Source organism: Panthera leo, chromosome A2 (assembly GCF_018350215.1).
Source record: "Panthera leo isolate Ple1 chromosome A2, P.leo_Ple1_pat1.1, whole genome shotgun sequence".
Taxonomy (NCBI): Eukaryota; Metazoa; Chordata; class Mammalia; order Carnivora; family Felidae; genus Panthera; species Panthera leo.
Genome location: NC_056680.1, coordinates 65030466 through 65046202, shown reverse-complemented (window position 1 = coordinate 65046202; position 15737 = coordinate 65030466). Strand labels below are relative to the sequence as shown.

The window sequence follows — 15737 nt, the reverse complement described above, 5'->3', positions numbered from 1 at the left end:
GTAAGGGTTCTTAGGGGGTTTCAGAGGTCTGTCGTTTCCTTTGTGATTAAGAAAACAAACCTTTGTGGGACGCCTGGGTGGCTCAGTCGCTTGAGCGTCCGACTTCGGTTCGGGTCATGATCTCGCAGTTTGTGGGTTCGAGCCCTGCGTCGGGCTCTGTGCTGACAGCTCAGGGCCTGGAGCCTGCTTCGGATTCTGTGTCTCCCTCTCTCTGCCCCTCCCCTGCTCGTGCTGTCTCTCTCTCTTTCTCTCTCTCAAAACTAAATAAACATCCAAAAGAAAAAAGAAAAGAAACCTTTGCAGCAGGAATGTGTCAATGGAGTGTCTCCCACCGCAGGGAAAATACGGGCTTTCGACTGAAAGTGAGGGTTTTGCTCAGGCCATTCAAGCCCAGCAGTGGACATGTCCTACAGGCTCGGATGGGCGGTGTGGCACTTGGTTTTCAGGTCGGAGCACTCCTACACTGAGAAGTGACCTCGCACCGATGAGAGTTTCTCTTTGTCCCCTTCCCCGCAGGGCTGCCTGACCACGCCCAACTCCCCGGCGGTGAATCCGCGTTCCATGACGTTGGGTCCATCCCTGTCGCTTGGCAACATCTCAGGGGTGTCTGTGAAGTCGGACATGAAGAAGCGTCGGGCCCCTCCGCCCCCGACGCTGCCCGGCCTGGGGCCACCAGTGCAGGACAAGGCCTCGGAAAAGGTAGGCAGAGGGCGGCTCCGGGGAGTGGTGGATCCGCTAAAAGGACCGGCGACTTCTCTGGAAGCTCCCTGTGTGCCCTACCTTCTGCAAATTTGTGGCTTTAGCGGGGAGAGTGTTTCGGTCGAATCTTTAAGCTTTATTTAGAAGTAAAAGTGAGGGGCGCCTGGGTGACTCAGTCGGTTGGGTGTCTGACTCTTGATTTCGGCTCAGGTCATGATCTCACAGTGTGTGAGATCGAGCCCCATGCCGGGCTCTGAGCTGAGTGGGGAACCTGCTTGAGAGTCTCTTTCTCCCTCTCTCTCTGTCCCTCCCCTGCTCATGCTTACTCTCTCTCCCTCTCTCAAATAAACATTTTAAAAAAGTAGAAGTAAAGATGAGATGCCACGCTCCTTCACGTGTGGAAGGTAGGACACCTCCTGTGCTCTCAGGCGTTCAAGGCCTGTGCTTGTTATTAGCATTTATTGTGTCTGCAGCATTAAAAGTTTGGGCGTCGTCACGATCGCTAAATAAGAAAATAGCGTGGTTCGGAACACTGAAAGAAATCTGGAGTTTGTACGGGACAGGGATGATAGGTCGTAAAATATAGATGCCCCAAATAATTGAGATGCACAGGAAAGGAGGGAGGACCTTTCACACTAAGTCACTTTCCACGTGATGGGATGTTTGTGGAGACCGCGTATGTAGGAAGCCACGGGTGCTAAGTTTATCATCAGAGCAACGTCACGCCTTCGCAAGGGGTTGTCACTACGTGTGGACCAGAAAGAGTCTTTGTCCTCAGCAGCTGGGGTCTGCACTGGCCTTCTGTCCTCCCGCGAGTCTGCTGCGGCGTGAAGCGCGATTGGAAATCCCAGGCCCTCCGTTCTCAGGGGCCGGGACGACCCTTGACCAAGCAGCTCCTGTTCTCGAGGCTTGGGATGATGCACGGTGAAACTGATGCACAGGTTTCATCCTCTAAATGCATCCGTCCTCATTCAGCTGGGGGGAAGCAGGGACAGCACACGGTGTGGCCGGGATGGGACCGGACTTTGGAATCTTCTAGAAGCTGTGTTCTCCAAGGCTGACCGGCCACGCCCACAGCTGGGCCTGCTCCACATGTATTCCAAGATGCCGGGCCACAGTAAGGATGCATTAGTGCTCACCAAACGGGGAAGGTTCCCAGTGGCTGGCACCCCAGCTCCCTGGGGGACGGGGACACCACGCTGCAAACAGGAACTTTATAGAACACACGTTAATTCTCTCACAGGGGCTTCATTTCCTGACTCTTTCCTTCTGCCTTAGCGTCCCCGGCCTGTCCGTGCTTCGTGGAGGCGGAAAACTTCACACTGCTGCTACTCTGGGTTTGAACCCTTTTTTTTTTTTTTGCGTATTCATAAGATGGCTTTTCCTTAAAATAAACTAGAAACTAAGTCTGTGCCTCCCAGATGGGAGGCTCGGCCTGGGGTCATGGTTAGAAGTTGCCTAAGTGGCTCTCTGGAGCAGTAGTCTTCTCAGATTCCTTCTTGCCTGGTTGTCTGTCCATCAGTCTTCATAAATCTTAATAAATCGTCCTCCATCCTCACAGGTGTGAACTTTACCCCCAGGTCTCAGAGACCACCCCGCTCCCATCGACAGACCTTTCCATCCGTGCCTTATCAATCTGTTGGAAAACCCTGACACAACACGTTTTAGAAGAAAATATTTTGATTTTTGTGTTTCTTAAGCATTTTCTTTTTTTCTTTTTAATGTTTATTTTGAGAGAGCAAGAGAGACAGAGAGTGAGCGGGTGAGGAGCAGAGAGGGAGGGAGACACAGGATCCGAAGCAGGCTCCAGGCTCCGAGCTGTCAGCACAGAGCCCGACGCGGGGCTTGAACCCACGAACCACGAGATCGTGACCTGAGCCGAGGTCGGACACTTAACTGACGGAGTCATCCAGGCGCCCCTAGCATTTTCTAATGCTCCTAAGTTCTTCTGAGTTCTCCGGGATGTTTTAGCTATCTTTTGTTACCAAGAGCGTTAGGTACAAATGCACCCCATTTGGTCGTACACTTGTGGGACTAAATGTGCAAATTGAACCCAAAGTTTCTTCCTGTGCTTGTGTAGTGAAATGTAAACCTTTTCTGGGGTTTAGGATCTGAACTTTTTCATAACCCACAGACCATACTTCTAGCATTTAGTACTTTTCAGCCCCCTCCCTCTGGGGACATCAGTTTGCTTCTGATTGGGAGGGACGTTAGCACCGAAAACCGCAAGTTCCAGCATCATTATTACTTGAGGGCTGTTTGCAATGAGAATTGCGTTTCCTGGTGTTCTCGAAGGTTGATGCTGAACCCGATCAGCATCTTAAAAGTTCCTTCCGTCCGGAGAAGAGGTGTTCTCAGATTTTAACATGCTTCTCCAGAGTGGATAAAGTCTGCCCGAGTGGAAAAATGTATCGTAAATAGAGAATCGGGAATTCTGAGTGAAAAATAAATAGTTCTCTATACCCTGAAAAATGAACAGAGTTCCCTCTGAGGCAGTAAAAGCTTCTTACTAAAATCTGTTTCATTTGGCACAGAATGAGCGCAGAAACTGGCTCACAGAAATGCTCTCCTTTTTTAAGCATATGAGTGGCATATGGATTAGATTTAAGCATTTGCTGGGACCATATTTTTCCTTTTTAAATGAAAGGTATTTTGTTATTTACTAATTTCTGGGAAAGGAACCCAAAAGTGTATTGTCATCGTTGTCGGGTAAGAACGTCAGTTCCTTTTTCACCAACTTCCTTCCAGATAAAGATAAGATGTTTGTTTGGAAAACCTTAGTTGTGTGCAGCTGTTCCTAACACCGATGTCCTGAATGGAAAGGAAAGGCTTATTTTCAAGGACATGACTAGTGTGGGGAAAGGAGAATGCCTACATTTTCTTATTTTAGAAGAAAATATTTTATCTTTTTCTCTTATTATCATCTGGTCCGAAAAATTCAGGGTTCCCTTATTCAGGTCGTAGAAGGGGAATCGTGTCAGACAAGTGTCGGTTCAGGGGACGCATTTTCCCCCAAATGCTGTCTTTGTATCAGCTTTCGTTACCTGTTTTTAGACTCACGACGCGATCGCCAGTATTTGTTATTTCTAAAATACTTTCCGGAGAGACCTTCCCGGAGTGGGTAGGTAGAGCCAGTGAAAGAAATTAATGGTGTCCTTGAGCAAGCCTGTTAGCAGAGAAATTGGCAAGACGGGTCGAGAGACGTGTTATCTTTCCAGAGGAGACCAAATCTCTGTGCCAGACTTTCATCCCTCTTCCCGGTACCTCGAATGTAGTTCTAATTAAGTGGAACATTCAGACAGGAATGATATATATGTGAGGGCACCATACGCTGAGTCAGTAGTTTTCGAACTTAAGCGAGCATCAGAATCACCCCCAAAGGGCTTGTTAGAACACATTTTGCTTGGCTCCACCCTGAGGGTTTCTGATTCAGTAGGTCTGGGGCAGGGCCTGGGAATTTGTGTCCCAGCAAGTTCCCAGGCAAACCCCACTTTGAGAACCACCGTGCCGCAGAAACTCCGCTGCCCCGATCCGCCCGCTCGGTGTAAATATCTTGAACGGGTCTGGAGAGTTCTTCCCGCAGAAGAGTTTCCCTGGAGATGAATGGATCTGTGCTCTGCAATAACGTCTGGGCACAGTTTGCCATAGTGTTAGCTGAGGCCTAACGTTGGATGTTAAATAAATAGTTCTTGCTTCTTCTTGCCGGGACCCAGGGTGTGTTCGTGTGAGGGACAAAGGGATTGCCTGTCCCAGGTGGGATTTTTCTTCCCATTTCACCTTTGAGATTCCCCAGGGTCATCACTCCACTCTGCTGTGTGCTGAGACGACCTCACGCCTTGTCCTTGGCCCCGATCAAGGGCAGAGTTCTTGCTTGCTGCGCCTACCTGGGGGTCAGAGCCCCCTTTGTATGCCAGGTCTTAGTATCTATCCCCAAGGAGGGTGGTCTCTTGTCTCTTGCACACATGTGCCCCCCTCTGGGCTGTGGATCAGCACAGATCTGAGATGACGCGTGGGGCCGCGGACACAAGTGCCTGCGTGGGCACCCCCTCCACTCACTCTCTGGTCCTCAGTTTCCTCCTCTGCAAAATGGGAACAGCCAAGGCAGCCTTCCCGGGTACATGATGTAGAGGCCAGACCACGGGCCGTGCAGTTGCCTCCTGGGGTTAACATCCCAGCTCTGTCCGCCCTGGTCCTATGGCCTTGGTGAGTCCCGCAGCAACTACCTCGCCATCCCCCTAGGTGTGCAGACAGCACAAGAGCCCTTGTGAGAGCCAGGCATCGGGAATGGAAGAGCCGGAGGCAGGGAGGACCGGCCAGTGGGAACGGTGGCTCTGTGCCCTGGCCAGGCTCCTGCGTTAACCAAGTGGCAGATTAAACTTAAAACTCAAACTCGTGGGGCAGGGGCAGGGGGGGCGCCTGGGTGGTTCAGTTGGTTAAGTGTCCGACTCGTGGTTTGGGCTCAGGTCATGATCTCACGGGTTTGTGGGTTCGAGCCCCACATCGGGCTCCGTGCTGACAGTGTGGAGCCTGCTCGGGGTTCTCATTCTCTCTCTCCCTCTGTCTGTCTGTCTCTCTGCCCCTCCCCTGCTCGTGCTCTGTCTCTCTCAAAATAAATAAATCAACTTAAAAAAAAATCAAACTCTGTGTTGCCGTAAACACCAAAGGCGACGTAAAACAAGACCACACCCTCGTGCTGGCTTTGCCCCCGCGTCAGGCACAAACTGTGAATACACCTCGTTCACAGGTCCACATTTTCAGAGTTTATTGGGGGGCCATTGCTCATCCTTTTAAGTCTTTGGAGCCCCTCTTTGAGAAGAACAAGAATAGAATACTGTCCCGTGATCTGTGCTTACGTGACTCAGTTTACCCATTCAAGATGGAAAGAATCCCGTAATCACGCCTGCCGGTATCTGCCTCTTAGAACGCTCTGCGGGTCACGGACAGGCGTATTTCGCTTTTGTCTGTCAGTTGATTAAAAACAACTTGTGGGAGTTTTCTAGAAAATGCTGTGTGGTCTCATTTGAGTTCTCCTTTTCCACAAATTCAGAAGAAACGGCTCTTCCCTAATTTTTTCAGTCGGCACATGGTTCTTCTATGCCCGCTTTTATGCCGAAGACAACTCTGAATCCTTTTTTATCGTAAGGACAAGGAATTCAAAAAGTATTTTAGTTATCCGGGCTCTCTTTTGTCCTGTAACACTTGAATCATGGCATTCATCGTGGAAAGCGTTCAACACCAGACAATTCCAGTATGACAGCCACACATCTACACCATCTCAAGTTTGTTGCATTGGGACTAAAACCGCTGGTGGGGACGGCCGTTAAAATGAGAGATCGGGAGGGGCGCCTGGGTGGCTCAGTCGGCTGAGCGGCTGACCTCGGCTCAGGTCACGATCTCGCAGTTCACGAGTTCGGGCCCCACGTCGGGCTCTGTGCTGACAGCTCGGAGCCTGGAGCCTGCTTCAGATTCTGTGTTTCCCTCTCATTAAAAAAAAAAAAAAAAAAAAAATTTAATGAGAAATGAGGAAGCTGGTGTTACAATCAGTTATTAGTATAACACAAAAAAGATTTTTCCATGAAAAATGGCTTACGAGTTCAATAAATACGTCCACACCCTGCACTTAAGAGTATGAATTGACCCTCATTCCTTGGATATCTCAGTGCAGCGTTTTGTACTGTGTGAATAATTCGGGCAATCTGCACAGGTTAGAAATCAGGGGAAAGTGTTACTACTTGAGATTCCGTATGAGAATCAGGTACCTAGAATGTTACAGGACGTTGTAACCCTTTGCTGACCGCACCCCCAACGACATACTTCATCCAGAACTGAAGTGTGCATCTGACCATCGCCAAACTCACAGTCCGTTTCTGTGGTGGTGCGTCGGATCATTCCGGAATGTTCCTGACCTCACTCTGCTTCCCGGTCCTTAGCAGAGAGAAGGCCCCAGCGATGTGGCCTCAGGAACCCTTGTTGGGGGGGCATCCCCGCCGAGCAGGGTCACGGACCAGGGTGGGCTCCAAGCGTATTTTCCTCTCTGCTGTTAGGACTCACGGTTGCTGCTTATTAAATCGAACGTCTGCAAGGGTGTTGAGGTAAATGGAAACCCTGTTCCCGCAGGGCCATTTCCACTGTCCCCCTGGAGTGGGGACTCCTCCGAGTTCCCTGTCACCTGCCTCTTGCTGGTTGTTACCTTGTTTCTGGCAAAGGGGATGATGCCTGAAGACTTTTAAAAAATTATTCTTCTTGGGGCACCTGGGTGGCTCAGTCGGTTGAGTGTCAGACTCTTGTTCTCAGCTCCTGTCATGATGTTACAGTTCGTGAGATCAAGCCCCATGTTGGGCTCTGTCCTGACAGCGTGGAGACTGCTTAGGATTCTCTCTCTCCCTCTCTCTCTGCCCCTCCCCTGCACATACGCCTGTGTGCCCATGCTCTCTCTCTCTCTCTCTCTCTCTCTCTCTCTCAAACTAGATACACATTTAAAAAAATTATTCTTCATACTAATCAAAGACCTTTGATGACCTCCAGCACGTGGGTGGTGCTCACATGAGCGATGGCTCAGCCTTGGCCTCCTGGAGCGCTGTGCTGGCCAGAAAGGATTCAGAGCAGAGAAGAGTGGTCCCTTCGATACGCCCTGTGTGCCAGGGACCCAGGAGGGGAGGGGCCACACCTGGACTGATCCCCCGTATAAGATGAGGGGGAAGGTCTATAGACCCACGTCTGTCCCTCACGTGCCACACCCCCTGTCCAAGAGCCCTGATCCTGAAGGCAGCCACCTCTCCCATACCCATCTTAGCACCCTGGTCCAGGGGCTCCCACCCACCTGGGACGACCCACATTGCAGTAGTGGCCTCTTCTTGGGTCCCTGCGTCAGCTCCTGCCCTCCTGCCCCTCTACACCACTGCTAGAGCAACACTGGTCCAAACACAAGTGGGGGCCCGTCTCCCCTTTGCATCAGCCTGGGGCATGACCCGAGTTCTTACCTCCGTCCGCAGGCCTCCAGCTCTGGGCTCAGCGCCTCCCCTGTGCCCTCACCGCCCCTCCCAGAGGAGTCCACGACTTGTCCTCGCCACGGGGCCCCGTCACATTCTCCCCTCACCCGTACCCTGCTTGGAGGCCGCTTCGCCGGCCAGGCCTCCCTCACCCCTCCACCCGCCGGTCACAGTCTGCCCCATTTCCCATTCTCATCTGTGTTTCTTCCAGCGTCTAACCCGTAAGCCCAGAGGCAAGGGACTTAGTGTCTCTGCTCCCTGCCGTGTCTCCAGCGTCTGATGCCGTGCTGCTGTGTCAGCAAGCGTTTATGTTCATTCACTTTGTATTTCCGTGATTCACTTACCAGGCGTGGAAAGATGGGTCCCCTCGAAGTGAAAGACACTGGTTGCAATATGTATGCGAAGAGCTAACAAATGCCCTGCTCGCAGAGCCTACTTTTGAAAGGGTGACAACTTGGCCATAAGCCTGCAGAGTTTGCTCGTCACTATGGGAAAAGACGGTCGGTGAGCCCCCCACCAGGGCAGCCTTCTGCCGGATCCCAGAGCTAGGAGTGACCGTACGGTGGGGGTGCAGGAACCGTGTGCGGAGACAGTCACGCCGCCACGTAAACTGTGGACTCACCCCTCACGGCCATCCTGGCCAGCTTGCTCGTCACGATGGCCCTTCATCAGTTGAGTTGAGGAAACCGAGCCGGTCCAGGCCTCGCTGCAGGTCAGAGACCGCGTAGGCAAGGGCTCTCACTGGCCACACGTCCTGCACCATGTGTGGCTCTTCTTGGGAAGACCGGGCCCCGTTCCCCCACCTGCAGAGGCAGGGCGGATGAGATGAACGCACTTTGAGGGGGCCGCGTTCCCTCTGTGACTTGGTAAGAGGCAAAAAGACCTTGGAGAGGAAGGCGTGTGCACATTGAGCTGGGAAGTCCTGTGGCCTGGGGACCCGTCCCAGGGTTTGGATATACGTCCCGTTACAAATCGCGAGTAGCTACCAGGCTGTCTCTCTGGTGTGGCTGGAGGCTTTCCACCTCCCTACTGTTGACTGCCCTCCACACTGGAATGTTCTAGAATACCACAGGAGGGCCCCACTTCTTTCCCATGCTGCACTGCCTGTCCCTCCTCTGTGTAGGGCTACAGACTAGTAACTCAGAGCATCCCCCCCACCCTACCCTGGGCCATTCAGGGCATCCCCGTGGCCCCTTAGCCCTCCAGGTTACCCTGAAGGAAGCCCCTCCCTCCCTCCCTCCCTCCCTCCCTCCCTCCCACCAGCTGAGCCCTCTCCTTGCGCAGACGGGAAGGGACTTTGCCCTGGAAGGCTCCCCCCATGGCAGGCCTTTCTTTCTAGCTTCCTCTGTGTGTGTGCCCCTGAGCCTGTTTTTTTTTTTTCGTTTTTTTTTTTTTATTATTTTTTAAAGATTTTGTAAAATTTATTTGTCTTGAGGGAGGGAGAGAGAGGGCATGAACAGGGGAGGGGCAGAGAGAGAGGGAGAGAGACAGAATCCCAAGTAGGCTCTACGCTGTCAGCACTGAGCCCAACCTGAGGCTTGAACTCACAAACTGTGAGATCATGACCTGAGGGTGAAACCCAGACCACACCCAGACGCCCCTGTCTCTGAGCCTGTTGTGAACGTTCCTTTATGAAATTCAGGCGTCTTACTACTCAAACGAGAGACGCACCAAGCACCCCTCCCCCACAAAATGCCCCCCAACCCTCTCCCCCCCATACCCCGTACCAAAGCAGGTGTAACAGGTGACTTCCCATGGAAAGAAGAAGCACTTTCCCAACCACATCATCTTCTCCCCCCTAAAGGGCAAAACTTCCGTGATTTATTCCCTGCTGTTACAGTTTCTTTGGGGATAAAAACGGAGCCGTTCTCTGAGGCACATCATCCTGTGCATTTGGGTTCTGGACAACAGTATGACTGGCTTGGGGGTTGGGCATTCGCCTCTCCGTGGGCATGATGAGCCATGCCCCGGCATCGTGACTTGAAGTGCATTTTACGGCATTCGTGATTTTAAAGTCCACCTGCATTGTAGGGACCGCTCGGCCTTAGCTCTCCTCAGGGAGCCCCTTAGCAGAGGTCAGTAACTGCCACTACATGGGAGACTGCTGGTGACAAGTTCAGGATCCACCACCCCTATCCCCACGGCCTCTTGAAGACCCAGCATATACTTGGCCATCCATTTGGCTGAATCCCCGTGGGGAACGGTGTCTCGATCTCCGGTGCGTCCCAGCCCCACGCACAAGGCGTGGCACCTAGTGGCCCGTGAGTGAGCATTTTATAAACAAAAGAGCGAGGGCTCAGTGGGAGAAGAGCCAAGGAGAGCATGGCCTCATCTTCGGTGGTGATAAATGAGTCGTTGTCTCTCTGGGAGGTCTCTGGCGACACACACACGGGGAGATGGACTTGTGTGTTGACTTATACGGTACACCGTCCAGCTGGAGGCTTGGGTGCACGGGGCAGCTAGACAGGAGGCCTTCCAGGATCCGCAGTGATCTTCAGTGAGATGACATTCAGGGGTAGGAGGGTTTCGGCATCTCCAATGGCCCCTAGATCCATCACTCCTGTGCTCCCTGCACTGTTGACCCTGGACACATGTAACCCCAGACCCGGGTCCCATTGAGGCCCCTCGGTGGGCCCCAATCCAAGGCTGACCCTGGGGCCCCTAGATTTCTGGGGCAAGAATGGAGGTGGAGGTGGGGACCTCGCTAAATGGTTGCACCCGAGGAAAAGGCACAGCTATTTTGGAGGTGCTGGCAGAGTTTACGGCAGCCTTAGCCTAAATTCACAGAAGTGTGACGAGGGGGCAAGGTAGCAATGGCCCCATACTGCTCAACTGGAGTGACTATGTCTCAACATCATATTTTAAGAGAAAAAAAATCTTTTTCTAAACGCCAAAAGAACATTGTAGAAGCTGAAGAGTCTGGGGCTTACCGGCCCTTATTAACACAATAGCAGAAATTGGAATATTTAAGCCAAGAAACGTAAAGCCTCACGGGATGTGACGAGGTCCCTGTCCTGGGCTGGGGCTGTGTCCGCAGGACAGGACGGGGGACCGGCACGTGGGAATTCCAGAATCGTTCGTGTTCGTGGAACGCGGGAAAGGACCTTCTGTCTGGCAGAGTTGGGGTGCCCGAGTGATAATTATGGGGAAACCCCACGTGGCAGTTAGATGCCGTGTCGGCTTATGCTGGCCTGTAACAAGTCAGGACTCTGTCTGGTCCCGCTCTTGTGGGGACTCCTGTCTCCTTTTCATAGATGACGAGCACGCGGAGAATGAGTCACGGCAGTGAGGAAGACCAAAAGCTAGAACACTTTCTGGGGGAAAGCCTTCGTAGAATCCATAGTAGTTCAAACTTTCCAGGCACACTGCCCGCCTACCAGCTAAGTCAAAGGGTAACCAGTTAGCTAGGCTGCCTTGATGAAATACCACAGACTCGGGGGGCTTGAACAACAGAAATTGATTTCTTACAGTTCCAAGGCTGTTAGTCCAAGGTCAGGGTTCTGCTGAGGCCTGTCTCGGCTTATAGACAGACGGCCGTCTCCGGGCCGCATCCTCACTCTATGCATGTCCTTGCTGCCTCTTCCTCTTCTGGAAGGAATGTGGGAATCGCCTTAATGGCCTCATCTTAACATAATCACCTTTTAAGAACCCTCTCTTTGTATACAGTCCTGTATAGTCTAAGGTACTGGGGTTAGGGTTTCAATATACGTATTTGTGGTTGGTGGCGGGGAGGGAACCAAACTTAGCCCATAACAAAGGGAAGCTGAGTTTCTGTTTATGTGCCCTCAGTTTTCTTGGCCATAAGGAATTCAAGGGCAGGTAAGATTCATTGCTTTAATTTTTTTTTTTTAACGTTTTATTTATTTTTGAGACAGGGAGAGACAGAGCATGAACAGGGGAGGGTCAGAGAGAGAGGGAGACACAGAATCTGAAACAGGCTCCAGGCTCTGAGCTGTCAGCACAGAGCCCGACGCGGGGCTCGAACTCACGGACAGTGAGATCATGACCTGAGCCGAAGTCGGTCACTTAACCGACTGAGCCACCCAGGCGCCCCGGATTCAGTGCTTTAAAGGCTCTCAGTATTTCATTGGAGCAGACATCTTATGTCCCCAGATACCAGAGAACAGCCCTTGTCTGGGTAGATGATTGCACGTGGGTCCAATCCGTGGGAAATTCCCACTTGCAACACTGCTTTTTTAAAATTGTTTATTTTTGAGAGAGAGAGACACAGAGTGTGAACAGGGGAGGAGCAGAGAGAGACGGACAAAGAATCTGAAGCAGGCTCCGAGCTGACAGCATAGAGCCCGATGTGGGGCTCGAACTCACAAACCGCGAGATCATGACCTGAGCAGAAGTCAGCCACTTGACTGACGGAGCCACCCAGGCACCCCCGCACCCCTGCTTTTCATGATTCCCCCCCTAATTCCCATGCCGGGGACCAGAGACTAGACAGGGTGAAGACATCACTTCCAGACTCTTTCCCAGCAGGTGACATGCAGATCAGGGATGAAGCCCTACCCAAGAAAGACTATCCACCCTGGCTGGTAGTGTTTCTACTATTAAAGCAGCTGGGGATGGGGGCCATTGCGCCTGGCCCATCGTGTGCGCCAGTATTCTCACCAGCAAAAGGATTTCCAGGACAGCTGGGCAGAGAAGGCACATCGTCCGTCCTCAGCCACCTGGTCCCAAGGTCAGCATTAAGACGGTTATAATGACCCAGCAATGGCCCAGTTCTTGCTGTGTTTCAGCTACGGTGCTAAGACCTCAGGTGCGTCATCTTCTTTCACTTAATCTCCGCGATATCATCATGAAGTAGGGACTCTTGTGATGTTCATTGTACCAGTGAGGACGCCAAGGTTTACCAAGGTGATGTGAGATCACAGGGACGTACCTGAGGCAGAGACATCTCTCTGGCAGGAGGTTCTCCTGCGTGGGCGCTGAACGGGATCAGAGGGAAACATGGCGGCCATCAGGTGGCTTGAGCGCGAGACGTGCGGGCTTGCGTCCTGGCCCTGAGCCCTCTGCGGGAGATGCGGTGGGTCAGGTCTCAGCAGGTGCTGGTGTATCATGCCAGTGCTGCCACCGTCATCTCTTGTGACATAGAGATTCCCAAACAGATAGAACGTTTGAAACGAAAAAGCACGCTCATTTACTCACCGTTGACAGAGAAGTCATGTGTTTGCTAGCGGAGAATGAAAACCCCAACATTAAACACAACTTTAGGGGCGCCTGGGTGGCTCAGTCTGTTGGGTGTCTGACTCTTGATCCGGGCTCAGGTCACGATCTTGCAGTTTGTGAGTTCGAGCCCTGCGTCGGAGGCTGCTTGGGACTGTCTCTGCCCCTCCCCTTCTTGTACTCTTTCTCACTCGCTTGCTCAAAACAAATAAATACACCTGAAAAAAAAAAAAAAAAAAAACACTGCTAAAGATCTCCTTGGAGGACATACTCATGCTCCATCGTGCACAGCCAATCCCCAGATTTTTCAAACAGAGCGAATTCAGGATTCCGAGCCATGGAGCTCTTTCTGCTTCTCATGGGGGTGATCCTACAGTGAGAACATCTGGCAGAACCGGGACGGAATCAGTTCCCCTCCACCTGTGCCCTTTATCAAGGAAATTAAGCAAAAGTGGCAGATGATTCATGAGGAATGCTAACCTGTCGTTCTCCAGGGGGAATGACCAAACCAGGGGTTTCCCAGTGCCGAGCATACATAAGCTTGACTAGTCCAAAACCCATTTCAACTCACACTGGGGGCGCCTGGGTGGCTCAGTCGGTTGAGCGTCCAACTTCAGCTCAGGTCATGTTCTTGTAGTTCGGGGGTTCGAGCCCCACGTCGGGCTCTGTGCTGACAGCTCGGAGCCGGGAGCCTGCTTCGGATTCCGGGTCTCCCTCCCTCTCTCTCTGCCCCCCTCCCACACTCTGTCTTCCTCTCTCTCAAAAATAAATAAAAATTTTTAAACTCATATCAAAAGAAACGTATTCCCATGCATCTCCTGCGGGCAGTGCCGAGGCTTGAACCTGTTATCCTACCAGTGCAGCCCGATGGTGGATCATCTGCTCACTTTTTGAGACACCACCTCTAATGTTTGGCTCGACCCAGTTTGCAAAGATCTGTTTCTCTGCTCATACCGTGTGTTATGGGGCTTCAAAAGCCTTGACAGGAATGAAGGATAAAAGAAGCAGGACCGTGTAAGGTTCTTTCAGACCCAGTCCAACTTGATCTGTTTTCGAGTCAATGCTTGAAACAATAACTGCGCATTTACCCTTCAAACGTTCCAGAGACAGAGCATACCTGCCCGTTAGTAAATCGACGAAACTGGCCCAGAACGAAATAGTGGATTTGTACGAATTCCCTTTGACCCACACAGCCACCTAGAGGTTTTGTTCAGATCCTAAAATACGGAGAAGCAAATAACAAAAGGTATGATGGTGCAGAACAGTTTTTTGTTGTTGTTTAAACGTTGGGGGACGTGTGAATGTGAGGGGGCTGCCTCTGGTGTTTGGGATGTTTCCTTCTCCCCTGAGGAGGCAGAGGTGAGGCTCTGTATTGTGCTCAGAGGAAGTATCATTCCTTCGTCAAAACAAACACCCGTGTGAACCTGTCGCACCCCATCCCTGTCACAGAGCCTGCGAAAACAGAGCCGCACAGGAACTTCCTTGGGTGGAGAGGGCAGGGCCGTGGATCAGGAGAGTTTGCAGAGAAAGGAAATGGGAGCTATTTTAGTTGGTTCACATCTCCCCTTGGTTACGGGTCCTTTCCCGCCCCCGACACTTGCAGCCACAGAGGCGAGCTTATTCGAAGAAGATTGAAGTCTTCTGTATTTTTAGCCGTCATTCAGGCGTGACATTTATGGAGGCCTCAGCGACAGAATCAAAATGAAAAGGGAGCTTGGCTGCTTTCCTACCCGTTGACGTTTTGGTGACACAAAGGAAATTAAAAGCTGGGCTTTATATTATAGAGTCACACGGTTTAAATAGCCGCTGTTTAAGGATGTTGTTCTTAGCCTCCAGCATCGTCATTTTGGTCACTTGGGTTCCTCCTGTCGACCACGTTAACAAGTCTGCGTGTTCCCCTGCGACATCGCGTAGAATCTGGTCAAATCATGATTTCATTGTTTTCCTTACTGTTGCATTTTGCTTCTTTGTATCAGAATACTTTTAGGGCTCTTTCTGATCACCTTGGTAACCAAAAGTCAGAAACAGTGGGTTTTAGAATTCCAATCCATATTTTATTTCTTTGTTTTACTATTTATTTGTTTGAGAGGGTGTGGGGGGCAGAGAGAAAGGAGATGGAGAATTTACCGTATTTCCTCTTTACTTCCTCCCATACGCTAAGCTCCCCAAAACAGGACTCCAGCAACAAATCTGAAAGCATGTGGCCTATCTTTGCTGAGGGAATAAGCAACGAGGCAGATATCTCATATTTCAGCGAGATATAGTCCTCAGGAGGCTGTAAGGTCTTTCTTTTTTATTACTTTATTTTGTTTTTAAAATTTTTTAGGCTTATTTATTTATTTTGAGAGACAGCAAGCGTGAAGGGGGGGGGGTGCAAAGAGAGAGGGAGAAAGAGAATCCCAAGCAGTCTCCACATTGTCAGCAAAGAGCCCAAGGCGGGCTCGAACTCACGAACCGTAAGATCGTGGCCTGAGCCGAAACCAAGAGTCGGACACTTAACCAACTGAGCCACCCAGGTGCCCCTGTAATGTCTTTCGCATCCATTTGCTGTCTCTACAACCTTGGACGACTCACTCAAAAGGACTTGCCGTTCAACTTTCCGGGGTTCTGTTTCCTCACAAGTAAAATAAGAATAATACCCAGGGCGCCTGGGTGGCTCAGTCAGTTAAGCATCCAACTTCGGCTCAGGTCGTGATCTTGAAGTTCATGGGTTCGAGCCCCGCATCAGGCTCTGTGCTGACAGCTCAGAGCCTGGAGCCTGCTTCGGATTCTGTGTCTCCCTCTGTCTCTGCTCCTCCCCCACTCATGCTTTATCTCTGTCTCTCAAAAATAAATAAACGTTAAAAAATGTTTATTTAAATAAGAATAATGCCC

The 15737-nt window shown here is 51.3% G+C and overlaps 1 protein-coding gene across 2 annotated transcripts in view; it reads left to right on the top strand.

Moving 5' to 3' along the window:
* The window catches only part of COBL (cordon-bleu WH2 repeat protein), a 167307-nt gene that overhangs the window by 55700 nt on the left and 95870 nt on the right, over positions 1–15737 (top strand). For both annotated transcript variants that reach the window (XM_042914062.1, XM_042914053.1), the window contains one exon: positions 517–699. In XM_042914062.1, the coding sequence (XP_042769996.1) occupies positions 517–699 (183 nt within the window). The remainder of the gene's footprint in view (positions 1–516; positions 700–15737) is intronic.